A 15464-nucleotide genomic window follows, 5' to 3' on the forward strand; every position below is an offset into this window, starting at 1 on the left:
GGGTTTTATACTTTTTGAACTCTCTTCCGTGTTTGAGGTATATTTGGTTTGAGCCGTTCATAATCTTTTCTACCTATTTCTACTTTTATTTTTAACTGTGTAGCATCAGAGAGATCATAGATGAGGGATTGGAAAATCAGTTTGTAGTCATAAAATAAAAAATATTCTAATTGAATTTTTTTCCTGCTCAAATAGCCTGGGTTATCTTAGCAATAACTAGCAAAATTGAAAATGATAATTATCGTAGTTTATATAGTACTTCTGTATTTGAGCTCTGTTGTGTTACTAAGAGAACTTTTCAGGTGATAAGTGTTTTTTATCAGTTTTTAAAGTTTTTTGAGAATTGGATTAAATATACCATAAATACATATCACATAACATTTTCTGTTTTCTTCATCCAGACAGGTGATTTGGCTTCTGCACAGTTAGGAGGAGCACCAAACCGATGGGAGGTTTTGTCAGCCACACCTACAACTATAAAAGATGAAGCTGGCAATCTAGTACAGATTCCAAGTGCTGCTACTTCCAGTGGGCAGTATGTCCTTCCCCTTCAGAATTTGCAGAATCAGCAAATATTTTCAGTTGCACCAGGATCAGATTCATCAAATGGTACAGTGTCCAATGTTCAATATCAAGTAATACCACAGATTCAGTCATCAGATGGTCAGCAGGTTCAGATTGGTTTCACAGGCTCTTCAGATAATGGGGGTATAAATCAAGAAAGTGGTCAAATTCAGATCATTCCTGGCTCTAATCAAACCTTGCTTGCCTCTGGAACACCTCCTGCTAATATCCAGAATCTCATACCACAGACTGGTCAAGTCCAGGTTCAGGGAGTTGCAATTGGTGGTTCATCTTTTCCTGGCCAAACCCAAGTAGTTGCTAATGTGCCTCTTGGTCTTCCAGGAAATATTACCTTTGTACCAATCAATAGTGTCGATCTAGATTCTTTGGGACTCTCGGGCAGTTCTCAGACAATGACTGCAGGCATTAATGCTGATGGACATTTGATAAACACAGGACAAGCTATGGATAGTTCAGACAATTCAGAAAGGACTGGTGAGCGGGTTTCTCCTGATATTAATGAGACTAATACTGATACAGATTTATTTGTGCCAACATCCTCTTCATCACAGTTGCCTGTTACTATAGATAGTACAGGTATATTACAACAAAATACCAATAGCTTGACTACTACTAGTGGGCAAGTCCATTCTTCAGATCTTCAGGGAAATTATATCCAGTCGCCTGTTTCTGAAGAGACACAGGCTCAGAATATTCAGGTTTCTACAGCACAGCCTGTTGTACAACATCTACAACTTCAAGAGTCTCAGCAGCCAACCAGTCAAGCCCAAATTGTGCAAGGTATTACACCACAGACAATCCATGGTGTGCAAGCCAGTGGTCAGAATATAACACAACAGGCTTTGCAAAATCTTCAGTTGCAGCTGAATCCTGGAACCTTTTTAATTCAGGCACAGACAGTGACCCCTTCTGGACAGATAACTTGGCAAACATTTCAAGTACAAGGGGTTCAGAACTTGCAGAATTTGCAAATACAGAATACTGCTGCCCAACAGATAACTTTGACGCCTGTTCAGACACTCACGCTTGGTCAAGTTGCAGCAGGTGGAGCCTTGTCTTCAACTCCAGTTAGTCTAAGCACTGGTCAGTTGCCAAATCTACAGACAGTTACAGTAAACTCTATAGATTCTACTGGTATACAGCTACACCCAGGAGAGAATGCTGACAGTCCTGCAGGTGAGTCCTCTAAGTCATGTCATGCCATAGATAAGTTCACCAATGTGTTAATATGTAGGGAAATTTTTTCCTCTTAAGTGTTTATCAGAATCTGGCTGTCTTTAAAGATGATGATACATTTCCCTGTGTCTGTATAAAAAATCAACATCAAAATGTGTTCTGAATTGTTCTTCATTGAACGATGATAGTTTCTGTAAGTCAAGGATTTATTTCTCTGTTATGCCAGTTACATGTGTTTCTTGTCACTCCGTTTTATGTATTTTCTTAACATCTGATTGGCACTCTCAAGCATCACAGAATTTTTATTTGGCAGGTAAGGTGTCTTGGTTGTCTTTGGTGTGATGTAAATTATATGTTTTATGCATTTTATTTGGTTGGGCAATCAGACTGGCATAGTGAAACTATGGTACTGGGAGTAGGTAGTGTTCATGCTGTCTCACTCACTAGCTAGCTGGGTGGTTGTGGCTAGGTTACTTTTGCTCGTACAAACTCAGTTTTCTCAGCATGTAAAATGTGCTTGTTGGACCATGTAACTATGTCTAGGGTACCTTGTAGACCTAAAATTCTTCGATTCTGTGATAATTTATTCTTACAGGTGTGAAGTAGTTCCTAAACGTAGGTGTGCTAGATATGTTATAATTGATAGTAGGGGTAGAAATTTCAGAAGTGTCCTCTTTGTTTTGTAAGAATGAAATAATACAGTTTGAAAAGATAGTATAATCATTACTTTAGTAATGTTATTTACTTTGTATTTTATTGAATGTTTTGTTGTACACTAAACTCTTACTTTCACTCTTATTTTGTTGTTTTGAGCCTTTCAAACTCAAGCTGGGAACTTGGATTTAATTTACTGAATTAATGGTATTACCCTCTTTCTTTAGAGAAATTTGTGATATGTACACAGAAAATTGGGTTTCCCAGGTGACTCAGTGGTAAAGAATCCACCTGCCAATGCAGGAGACCTGGGTTTGATCCCTGGGTTGGGAAGATCCCCTGGAGGAGGAAATGGCACCCCACTCCAGTATTCTTGCCTGGAGAATCCCACGGACAGAGGATCCTGACAGGCATAGGGTCACAAAGAGTTGGACACAACTGAGCAACTGAGCACACACATGCACACAAAAAACTGGCATTGTCCTGAAGTCTTGATGTGTTCTTAGGAAGTTTTTAATTGCATTTGAGCCTTCTGAAGCTGTGGTTTAAAGCTGCATTCTCAAAGTGTGGTCTGTGGACCACTGAGGATTCCTGAGACCCTCTCAGACGTCCTTGATGTCAAACTGCTTTTCATAATAATAGTAAAATTACTTGCCTTTTTTGTTGTGTTGACATTTTCACTGATAGTTGCTAAAACTGTTGTGTCTTAGCACAAATCAAAGCTGTGATGATAAACTGTAATAGTAGCAGTATTCTTTATGACCGTCCACTTGGAGTTAACGAAAAATGCTAGTTTCACTGAACAATAACCTTGATGAACACATCAAAAGAGTTATTTTCACTAAATCTTGACCCTTGAATGCTGCATGTCCTTTTTAAAATAATAGCTTTATTGAAATATAATTCACATATTATTAAAGTCACTGTTTAAAGTATGCAATTTAGTGGTTTCTAATACAGGGACAGACTTGCCCAACCATCACCAGTATATAATTTTAGAGCATTTTCACCACCACCCCCAAACCCCATTCCCATTAGTAGTCCCTCCACATTCCCCCATTCCCTTATCCCCCAGCAACCACTAATCTACTTTCTGTCTCTTTGGATTTGGCTGTTATATCTTACCAGTCGAATCATACAATACGTAGCTTTCTGTTTCTGATTTTCTGCATATTTTTAGGCTTCATCTGTGTTGTAGTCTTTACCAATACTTTGTTCCTTTTTGTGGTTGAATAATATTCCATTGTAGGGATATACCACATTTTGTTCACTTATCCATTGATTGACAGCATTTCCATTTTTTAGCTATCAAGAGAATGCTGCTATGAACATTTGTGTACAGTTGTTTGATGTGGACATATGTTTGTTTCTTTTGGGCATATACTTAGGAGTGGAATTGCTAGATTGTATGTTTAACATTTTGAAGAACTGCCAAAATGCTTTTCCAAAGTGACTGTATCATTTTACATTCTCACCAACAAAAGGTTCCAGTTTTTCTACATCCCCACCAACATATCATTGTCCTCCTCTTTTATTTTAGACAATGGGTGTGAAGTGGTATCTCATTGTGTTTCTGGTTTGTAGTTCCTGCTGCATGTTTTTGTAATATTCTTTGTGATAAAATGGGAACTGTACTTTAATAAAGTGCATACCAAAATAAGATGATTATATTTTAAAAAACATATATATTGTTTTTACTTGAGCAGTCATGTGAGTTGCAAGCTGAACTAGATGCTGTTTTCAGGAAACACAATACTTGAAAGACTGACAAACTGATTATTGAATGACTCATGTATTTAAGTGACAGATATTTTCTAAAAAATAAGTGAGCCTGTCCTTCAAAGGAAAAAAAAACCTATTTGCTTCCAATGATAAAATTTGGACTTTCCAGTGAAAATAAGAATTTAGGAGAACTTGAATCTACTACTATGAACTTGATAATGTATTAATAATTGCATTCTTTTCTGATGAGATGGACAGTGTTATATTAATAAATAGGATTTTTTTGAATACTGTATTGTAATGAAATATGCCAGCATTTGCAAGATCTTTATGATAGTTCAGTGAACCAGTGGTTTTCAAATGACCAACTTATGTTGCAAATCATGCATGGGTGAAAGATAGACTAAAAATAAGTATATGGAAAGTTTATCAATATGTTTTCAAATTCTGCACTGCAACTGATGTTTAAGGAGCTATCACTAGTCAGATTTGGTATAGTATCAAAGAAGAATACGCACATTTGGCTGAAAGACTGTTAGATTACTTCTTCCTTTTCCAGCCATGTATCTTGATATTCTTCATATGCTTCAGCCCAAACCACATACTGCTGCAGACTGCAGAAGAAAATATGAAACTCCAGTTGTCTTCTTTTAGCCTAGACATTAAGGAGATTTGCAAAAATATAAAACATGGCCTTTCATTAACTTCTATATATATTTTGAGAAAATAGTTGTTTTTCACAAAATAGTAATTTGTGTTAATATGTAATGGATTTATTGTTTTCAAATGAATTGAAACATTAAAATTTTCTCTTTTAATTTCTACTACAGTAAATATCAAAAAATGTATCATACATGAATAAAAGCTTTTTAGGGACCTCAGTAATATTTAAGAGTTTAGAAGGAGTCCTGAGACCAAAAAGTTTGAAAATACTGGTAGAATGACAGACTTCTGAAGACATAGTTTTTAAAACCAGTTTTTAAAGCTTCCACAAAGTTAAAATTATGGAGATCTGTACATGTTAGAAAAACATCTCTAGAGAATTTATTTGTGATTTTGTGAATTTATATTGGTCATGAAATTAGATTGATATAAAGCAATAAGTGCTCAGTAATTTATTTCCAAAATAGTATCAGAATAGCAACACTGTTTGAATTAAATGCAAAATTGAATTTTTAAGATGATGATTTAGTTTATTGAATGTTGGGCAAGGAAGAGTAAAATAAGCACTCCAGAAGGCCATTAAATTAGAATTTTCTCCCAATTTTAAAGGAATGAGAAAACAAAGAGAATGATAATGAAAGTGCTGCATAGTACCTTGTAGCATATTTAAAAATAAAAATCAAAAAATTGGAATTTGGGGATAATCTAGTAATAAAACTATTCCTTGGTATACTGTCTTTTTAATTGACAGAAAACTTATAAGACGTGTTTTCTTATGTGAATAATCAGTTAAAAAAAAAACTGTTAGAACATAGTATGGCCAGATGAACTGCTTAAATCTTTGATACCATTGGTTTGCATTTTATTTTTGTTTAGTATGGACACCATGAAACACATTTCCCAAATAAAGGAAACCACACAGTTTTTGTTTTTTTTTTTTAAAAACCAGGGTTCTGGAATTTAATCATCATCTTTTTTTTAAAGATCCCCTTTAACAGAAATGACCTCTATTCTGATTTGTTTTCAGATGTGAATCTGATTCAGGGCCCCTCCTCATGAGGGGTATGTTTAGTGCTCTTTACCCCTTAGAAACCAAACCCATTTTCCTTGCAACATAGAACTCACTGGGCCCCAAGCTGCAACCCCAGTCATTCCTTTATTTCTATTCCTTGCCCACTGGGAAGTGCATGATGTTTTTGAAATCTAATTTTTACTCCACCATTTGCTATGTATATGAAACTGAATGAGAAGAGACAAAGTATGAATTTACTTTTGGAAATTACCTTTCCAACATCTTTTCTAGTCAGAAAATGTCTCCCAAATTAAGCCAAGGCTTAATCCAGTTTCTCAGATTTGAGTCCTGTCAGGTTTTGACTTACCTTTAAGACTGAGTATTACGTACATTTAAAAATATTGTCATAACTACACTGCTTGTGCAGTTTCTTTATCTTTAATTTTTGTTATTATTTTTTTTTTTTGGTAGAGTGAACATGTCCATTAAGTATTTGTGTCAGGAATTATGTCCTATTTAATTATTTTTTGTTGTTTAGTTGCTCAGTCATGTCTGACTCTTTGTGACCCCATGAACGGCAGCACACCAGACTTCCCTGTCCTTTACCATCTCCCAGAGTTTGCTCAAACTCATGTCCATTGAGTTGGTGATGCCATCCAACCATTTTGTCCTCTCCTGCCCCCTTCTCTGACTCTCTCATCTTTCCCAGCATCAGGGTCTTTTCTAATGAGTCGGCTCTTCACGTCAGGTGGCTGAAGTATTGATGCTTCGGCATCAGTCCGTCCAATGAATCCTCAGAGTTGATTTCCTTTAGGATTAACTGGTTTGGTCTCCTTGCTGTCCACGGAACTCTCAAGAGTCTTCTCCAGCACCACAGTTCAAAGGCATCGATTTTTGGGTGCTCAGCCTTCTTTATGGTCCACGTCTCACATGTGTACATGACTACTGAGAAAACCATGGATTGACTATCTGGACATTTTTTGGCAAAGTGGTATTTCTGCTTGCTAATATGTTGTCTAGGTTTGTCATAGCTTTTATTCCAAGGATCAAGTGTCTTTGAATTTCATGGCTGCAGTCACCATCTACAGTGATTTAGGAGCCCAAGAAAATAAAATCTGTTACTGTTTCTACTTTTTCCCCATCTGTTTGCCATTAAGTGATGGGACTGGATGCCATGATCTTAGTTTTTTGAATGTTGAGTTTCAAGCCAGTTTTTTCACTCTCCTCTTTAACCCTCATCAAGAGGCTCTTTCGTTCCTCTTTACTTTCTGCCTTTAGAGTGGTATCTGCATATCTGAGGTTGTTGGTATTTTCCCCAGCAATCTTGATTCTAGCTTTTGATTCATCCAGTTGGACTTTTCACATGGTGTATTCTCCATATAAGTTAAATAAGCAGGGTGTCAGTATACAGCCTTGATGTACTACTTTGCCAATTTTGAACCAGTCCATTGTTCCATGTCTGGTTCTAACTTGCTTCTTGGCTTGCATACAGATTTCTCAGGAGACAGGTAAGGTGGTCTGGTACTCCTCTAAGAATTTTCCACAATTTGTTGTGATCCACACCATCAAAGGCTTTGGCATAGTCAGTGAAGCAGATGTAGATGTTTTTCTGGAATTCTCTTGCTTTCTCTATGGTCCAGTGAATGTTTTCAATTTGATCTCTGGTTCTTCTGCATTTTCTAAACCCACTTGTACATCTGGAAGTTTCGATTCACATACTGCTGAAGCCTAACTTGAAGGATTTTGAGCATAACCTTACTAGTATATGAAATGAGTGCAATTGTATGATAGTTTGAACATTCTTTGATGTTGACCTTCTTTGGAATTGGAATGAAAACTGACCTTTTCCAGTCCTGTGGCTGCTACTGAGTTTTCCAAATTTGCTGGCATATTGAGTGCAGCACTTTCACAGCATCATCTTTTAAGATTTGAAATAGCTCAGCTGGAATCCCATCACCTGCACCAGCTTTGTTTGTAGTGATGCTTCCTAAGGCACTTGACACTCCAGGATGTCTGACTCTAGGTGAGTGACCACACCATCGTGGTTATACGGATCATTAAGACCCTTCTTGTACAATTCTTCTGTGTATTCTTGCCACCTCTTTTTAATCTCTTCTTTTAGGTCCTTGCCGTTTCTGTCCTTTATTGTGCCCATCCTTGTGTGAAATTTCCCCTTCATATCCCCAATTTTCTTGAGATTTCTAGTCTTTCCCATTCTATTATTTTCCTCTATTTCTTTGCATTGATCACTGAGGAAGGCTTTCTTCTTGCTATTCTCTGGAATTCTGTATTCAATTGAGTATATCTTTCCCTTTCTCCTTTGTGTTTCACTTCTTTTCTTAACTACTTGTGAGGCCACCTCAGAAGATCATTTTGCTTTCTTTCATTTCTTTTTATTTGGGATAGTTTTGATCACCATCTCCTGTACAGCTACCATCCTCCATCCATAGTTCTTCAGGCACTCTGTCTACCAGATCTAATTCCTAGAATCTATTCATCACCTCTACTGTATAATCATAAGGGATTTGGTTTAGGTCATACCTGAATGGCCTAGTGGTTTTCCCAACTTTCTTCAGTTTAAGCCTGAATTTTGCAATAAAGAGCTCATGATATGAACCACAGCTCTAGGTCTTGTTTTTACTGACCGTATAAAGCTTCTTCATCTTCGGCTGCAGAAAATGGAATCAGTCTGATTTCGGTATTGACCATCTGTGTCAGTGGGATGTCCATGTGTAGAGTTGTGTCTTGTGTTGTTCCAGGAGGGATATTTGCCATTCATTTTGTACTCCAAGGACAGACTTGCCTGTTATTCCAGGTATGTCTCGACTTGTACTTTTGCATTACAGTCACCTATGATGAATAGGACATCTTTTTTTTGGTGTTAGTTTTAGAAGGTCTTGTAGGTCATCACAGAAACATTCAGTTTCAGCTTTCTTTGACATTAATGGTTGGGGCATAGACTTGGATTACTGTGATGTTGACTTGGAGAGGAACTGAGATCATTCTGTTGTTTTTGAGATTGCACCCAACCATGGATTTTGGACTCTTCACTGTGAGGGCTACTTCGTTTCTTCTATGGAATTCTTGCCTGCAGTAGTTGATACAATGGTCATCTGAATTAAATTCACCTATTCCCATCCATTTCAGTTAACTGATTCCTAAAATATTGATGTTTATTCTTGCCATCTCCTGCTTGACCATGTCCAGTTTACTTTGATTCATGGATGTAATATTGCAGGTTCCTATGCAATATTGTTCTTTACAGCTTTAGACTTTACTTTCACCACTAGACTCACATCCACTACTAAGTGTCATTCCATTTTGGCCCGGCATCTTCATTCTTTCTGGAGCCATTTCTCCACTCTTGCCCAGTAGCATATTGGATACCTGCCAACCTGGGGGGCTCATCTTCTGGTGTCATATATCATTTTGCCACCTTTTCATACTATTGAGTACAGTTAAAAAGACCCCACATGAGAAAAAGCTGAGAGTCAAATTCATTACTTAAAACCAGTGGCTGGAGTAGGCTTCCTTTTTGTAGCGGTGAGCTAAAAACAAAGTTGCAGGCTGTTACTCTAAAAGTCAAAGCAGCTCAGTCGGATCTGACCCTGTGGACTATAGCCTGCCAGCCTTCTCCGTCCATGGGATTTTCCAGGCAAGAATACTGGAGTTGGTTGCCATGCCCTCCTCCAGGAATCTTCCCAACTCAGGGACTGAACCTGCATTCCTCATGTCTCCTGGATTGCAGGTGGATTCTTTACCCGCTGAGCCATCAGGGAAGGTCTGTTAGTCTAAGGTTCAGCTTAAATGAGGCTGTACAAATTAGAGATGAGAAGAGCACATGAGAAATAGAAGGACCCTAGCATAGTCTTGTGATCGGTTTCTGAACCAATCTGAACCATCCAGCTATAAACTGGGTGTCTAGGTTTATGATATCCTATACTATCTCTGAAGCCAATAAAAGACCTAAGTCTGCACTAGAGCTAGAAGGACTTGATGGAGACACTTGGAAGAATGGAGTTCTAATGCATAGAGAAAAATTTTACTTAATATAAGTCTGAAACCAAAATTCCAAAGTAAGTGATGAAGGCAGAATCTATGACAGCCTGTAAAATCAACAATTAAGAGATGAATTCATGTCCAGCTGAAGAAAGGTAATGTAAAAATCTGAAAAGCTAAGATGTCAGTGAGAAAAAGGAAGCTGTAGCATCTTAGGAAAAAAGTTGTGAAACGGACAGGGTAGATATGGAAAAGAAAAAGCCAGTAATCCTAGAAAGGAGAAACATATTTCATTGCTTCTAAGACACATGATGTTTAACATTTTAACATTTCTGAGATCTTGAGTTTATCTTGCAGACCGTGACACGTCAGCGTTTTAATTTATAGTACTTTTTATTTTTTCCTGGTAGTAGAATGTGTTCTTTGTTGTTCAGTTGCTCAGTCATGTCTGACTCTTTGCAACCCCGTGGACTGCAGCACACTAGGCTTCCCTGTCCTTCACCATCTCCCAGAGCTTGCTCAGATTCATGTCCATTGAGTAGGTGATGCCATCCAACCATCTTGTCCTTTGTCATCCCGTTCTCCTGCCTTCAATCTTTCCCAGCATCAGGGTCTTTTCTAATGAATTGGCTCTTCACATTAGGTGGCCAAAGTATTGGAGCTTCAGCATCAGTCCTTCCAATGAATATTGAGGCTTGATTTCCTTTAGGATTGACTGGTTTGATTTCCTTGCAGTCCAAGAGACTCTCAAAGAGTCTTCTCCAACACCACAGTTCAAAGCTTCAATTCTTCAGCACGCAGCCTTCTTTTTATGGTCCAGCTCTCACTTCCATACATGATTATTGGAAAAACCATAGCTTTGACTAGATGGATCTTTGTTTGCAAAGTAATGTCTCTGCTATTTAATATGCTGTCTAGGTTGGTCATAACTTTTCTTCAAAGGAGCAAATGTCTTTTAATTTCATGGCTGTAGTCACCATCTGCAGTGATTTTGGAGCCCAAAAAATAAAGTCTGTCACTGTTTCCCTCATCTATTTGCCATGAAGTGATGGGACCGCATGCCATGATCTTAGTTTTCTGAATGTTGAGTTTTAAGCCAGCTTTTTCACTCGCCTCTTTCACTTCCATCAAGAGGCTCTTAGTTCTTCGTTTTCTGCTGTAAGGGTGGTGTCATCTGTGTATCTGAGGTTATTGATAGTTCTCCCAGCAGTCTTGATTCCAGCTTGTTCTCTGTCCAGAACAGCATTTCTCATGATGTACTCTGCACATAAGTTAAATAAGCAGGGTGATAATATACAGCCTTGATGTACTCCTTTCCCAATTTGGAACCAATCCGTTCCACGTCCAGTTCTAACTGTTGCTTCTTGGCCTACATACAGGTTTCTTAGGAGGCAGATCAGGTGGTCTGGTATTATCATCTCTTGAAGAATTTTCTGCAGATTGTTGTGATCCACAGTTAAGGTTTTAACATAGTCAACGCTTGTTAGTGTTGTCTTAATGAAATAGAAAAATTTGGGGAGACAAACAGGAGAAACATGAGGCTGGACATAGGAAAAAATGAGTGAATAGTAGTGTACTAAGACATTTACCCAGAATATAGCTTAGAGATAATGAACAGGTAGTTAAGAGAATTGAAAGATTGAGAGTCATCAACTTAAGAATTTCAGAAAAATGGAATAAAGTGAATGACAAGAGAAGCCATATTTGATAAGACAGTAGCTGAGAATCTTCTTGTGTTGGAGATAGTTTACAGATGAAAATTTTTCAAATATTAAGGAAGGTAAAAATAAGTCCACTCATGTCTTGAAATTATGGGGAGAGATAATCTTAAATTTTAACAGAAGTCAGATTGCTATCAAAGAAGTTACAGACGTACAATCTTCTCATTAGCCACACACATACCAGAAGATCGTGTAGTAATATGGTATGAGAAAAAAGAACTGGCAGCCAAGTATTCTACATGCAGTTAAAATCCTGCTCAAGAGTTAGAATATAATGATGTTTAAAATAATCAAGGACTGAGAGTTTATTATTCAAAGACCCTCATAAAACTAACTGTTGAAGGATTAAGTAGAAAAATGGATCCAGAGAAAATGAGGACATAATAGTGATTAAAGTGGGTAAAAAATTAATAATAACTAAAATACTAGTAACTTTAAAAGTTACAGAAAACTTCAAAGATGCATAAAAGCAGAGAAATGTATTATGAACCTTAATGTAACTACCTCCCAGCTTCAACACTTACCAACATTCTGCCATTCTTTCCTCTGTTGTCACTATGTAAACTTTTACTCTTGCTCGAGTAATTTAAAGTAAACTCCAGTGTATAACTTTACCCAAAATTACTAATAAAATGATTGACAGTGTGTGGTCTCGGAGTCCCCACGACCCTTTCCATAGGTATCTGTGAGGTCAAGTTATTTTATTAATAATAGCAGTATGCTATTTGCTTATTTCACTTTCATCTCACAGGTGATACACAGTGGAGTATTTCAAAGGCTGTATGATATGTGATAACACAGCAGATTCAGCACAGAAGCAGATATAAATATCTAGCTGTTTGTTTTTTTTAATTGAAGTGTAGTTGATTTACAATATTAGTTTCAGGTGTACAGCAAAGCAATTCAGTTACGTATATATAACAGTGCATACACACACATGCTGCCCACCAGGCTCCTCTGTCCATGGGATTTTCCAGGCAAGAATACTGGAGTGGGGTACCATTGCCTTCTCCGACACACACATGAATATATCTTTTTTCAGATTCTTTTCCCTTATAGGTTATTACAGGATATTAAATACAGTTTTCTGTGCTATGCAGTAGGTCCTTGTTTATTATGTATATAGTAGTGTGTATCTATTAATCCCAAACTCCTAATTTATCCCTTCCCTCTCATTTCCCATTAAGTAGTAAGCATAAATTTGTTTTCTATGTGAGTCTATTTCTGTTTTGTAAATACATTAATTTGTATCAGTGATATATATTTGTCTTTCTGTGACTTATTATACTTAGTATTATCTAGCTATTTTCTAAAAGCCAGATATTAAAGATATTTGCAAGAAAGGCAAATCAGCCTAATTTTTAAAATTATTTATTGATTTATTTTTGGCTGTTCTGGGTCTTCATTGCTGCCCGAGTGGTGAGCGAGGGCTACTCTTCATTGCGGTGCATGGGCTTCTCATTGCGGTGGCTTGTCTTGTTTCGGAGCATGTGCTCTAGCGCTTCAGGCTAGAGTGAACCACAGGCTTCAGTGGTGGTGGCTCCCAGCCTCTACAGCAGAGGCTCAGAAGTTGTAGCACACAAATTTAGTTGCTCTGGGGCATTTAGGATCTTCCTGGACAATGTCTCTTGGATTGGCAGTCGGATTCTTTACCACTGAGCCACCAGGGAAACCCTATTCTGATTTTTTTTTTTTTTTAATATATTTCCCATAAGAAGATGTTACTTATGCTAACACCAATGAATTTGTTAACTTTAAAATTAATAAAAAAATTAAAATTAATTAATAAACCTTTTAAATGTTCCTAGTTCTGATTTCTAATATGGTAAATATTGATATATAAACAAAGACCCTTTGAAATCTTCAAATTTTTAATAAATGAATCTTTCCCAATTTTATAAAGATATAATTTACATACAGTAAAATTCACTGTAAAATTTTAGTGCACAGTTACGCAGTGTCAGTAACTGTACTGCTGCTGCTGCTGCTGCTGCTAAGTCACTTCAGTCGTGTCCGACTCTGTGCGACCGCATAGACGGCAGTCCACCAGGCTCCCCTGTCCCTGGGATTCTCCAGGCAAGAACACTGGAGTGGGTTGCCATTTCCTTCTCCAATGCATGAAAGTGAAAAGTGAAAGTGAAGTCGCTCAGTTGTGTCTGACTCTTAGCTACCCCATGGACTGTAGCCCGCCAGGCTCCTCCATCCATGGGATTTTCCAGGCAAGAGTACTGGAGTGGGGTGCCATTGCCTTCTCTGCAGTAACTATACACGGTTGTATAAACACCACCATAATCAAGGTATAGTATCATTTTGTCTCTCCTCCCCGTTCCAATATGCCACTTCATAGTCAGTCATTCTCTTTCACCCTCTGGTAAATAGGTGTAACTTACATAAACTCCTTAAAGTTTTCAGTAATTTTTAAGACTTAAAGTTTGGAAACTGCTGTGCTAATGAATAAGAATTTTAAGAAACATAACCATAGTACCATTAAATACAGTACCCTAATTGATAGTAACCCTTTAAATATTTAAGTAAATAAAAAATAATATTTGGGCAATATCTTTGCAATGTTTAGTTTTCCCCAAATGATTAAAAATATCTTTCTAGAATTGATCAAATTAGGATTCAAATAAGGACTGTGTCTTTGTTTTATGTGCCTCCCAGTCTCAGCTTTTCCTCTTTGTCATTTGGATTCATTATTTCATTAAGAGTTGCAAAACAGTGATTTTTCTAATTTTCTCAGTACATTTGTGTTAAGCTATGATTCTTTTTTCTGAACACAGTCTTCTCTTGTTAGCTGTTTGGTTACCCCCAAAGCAGTTTGTATAAGAAAGGCAGGATAAGCTGTTAAATCCATTCCTTTTATTTGTCTGTTTTCAGAATGAGTTGGTGTCTTAGCAGCCATCAGAGGTTCTCTTTTTTTTTTTTTAGTATATCATTATGAACTCATTTTTTTAATCAGTTGTATTTTAATACATGGTATTCATTATTCTTGGTAGTTCATGCTTGTTTATATTGTTAAGAAATGGAGTGCTAATCCTAAAGCAAAATAGGGGTGTGGGACTGGTAGGGGTTGGTTCCTGGTGAAAGATTCTTGTCATTTTTAGGAGGATCATCTTTATAGAGAATAATTTTAGTCTTTTTACATCTATTATAATTTGGATATAAGTATCAAGAGAACAGAAATGCAATTATATATGTATATTTCTGAATTAAGACTTTGTTTTTTTAGAGTAGTTTCAGATTCATAGCCACACTGAAGAGAAGGTACAGAGACTTTCCATGTACCTTCTGATTTACACGTGCATAGCCTCCTCCATCACTGACATCTTTCACCGTAGCGGTACGTTTGTTAAAACTTACGATCCTACATTGATTCATCATAATCACACAAAGGTGACAGTTTACATAGTGGTTCACGCTTGTTGTTGTACAGCCTTGGAGTTGGACAAACGTGTAATAATATCCATCATTATGGTACTGTAAGAGTGTTTTCACTGCCTTGAAAATCCTCTGTGCTCTGTTGCAAGATGCAGTTTTTAACTTCTGTACTGGGGCAGGAGTGAGTAAATGATCAATCCAACAGAAAATAGAAAAGGAGAAGTGAATCAAAGACAAAGAGTAATAGCAGATACAGAAATTCAGGACCGTTCTGAAAAGAAAACAGGAAAAAAAATTAATCCTACAGCTAGTAAAGTTGGTAAATTACCGGCTAGTATTCTGCCATATAATCTTTGAATCTTTTCTCTGTGCATATTGTGTACTTTAAATGTCTTTATAAAATTGGGGTCATGTGCACAGCAACTTTATAATTTTTTTTTCAAATAATACATTGTATACATGTCCCCATATCATGAGTTTTCTACATGATTAGTTGATTTCATTGCTAAGTGTTTTTGTGCAAATGTTTCATGATTTAAGGGATCCTTTTA

General features: G+C 37.0%; 1 protein-coding gene across 2 annotated transcripts in view; it reads left to right on the forward strand.

Annotated features, from left to right (window-relative positions):
* SP3 (Sp3 transcription factor) overlaps positions 1-15464 on the forward strand; it is a 58192-nt gene that overhangs the window by 9213 nt on the left and 33515 nt on the right. The window contains exon 4 of one of the 2 annotated variants that reach the window (XM_025274735.3): positions 402-1761. The exons of the other annotated variant lie outside the window; for it this stretch is intronic. Coding sequence (XP_025130520.2) covers positions 402-1761 — 1360 coding nt within the window. The remainder of the gene's footprint in view (positions 1-401; positions 1762-15464) is intronic. 2 annotated transcript variants of the gene reach the window in all.

This window comes from Bubalus bubalis, chromosome 2 (assembly GCF_019923935.1).
Source record: "Bubalus bubalis isolate 160015118507 breed Murrah chromosome 2, NDDB_SH_1, whole genome shotgun sequence".
Lineage (NCBI taxonomy): Eukaryota > Metazoa > Chordata > Mammalia > Artiodactyla > Bovidae > Bubalus > Bubalus bubalis.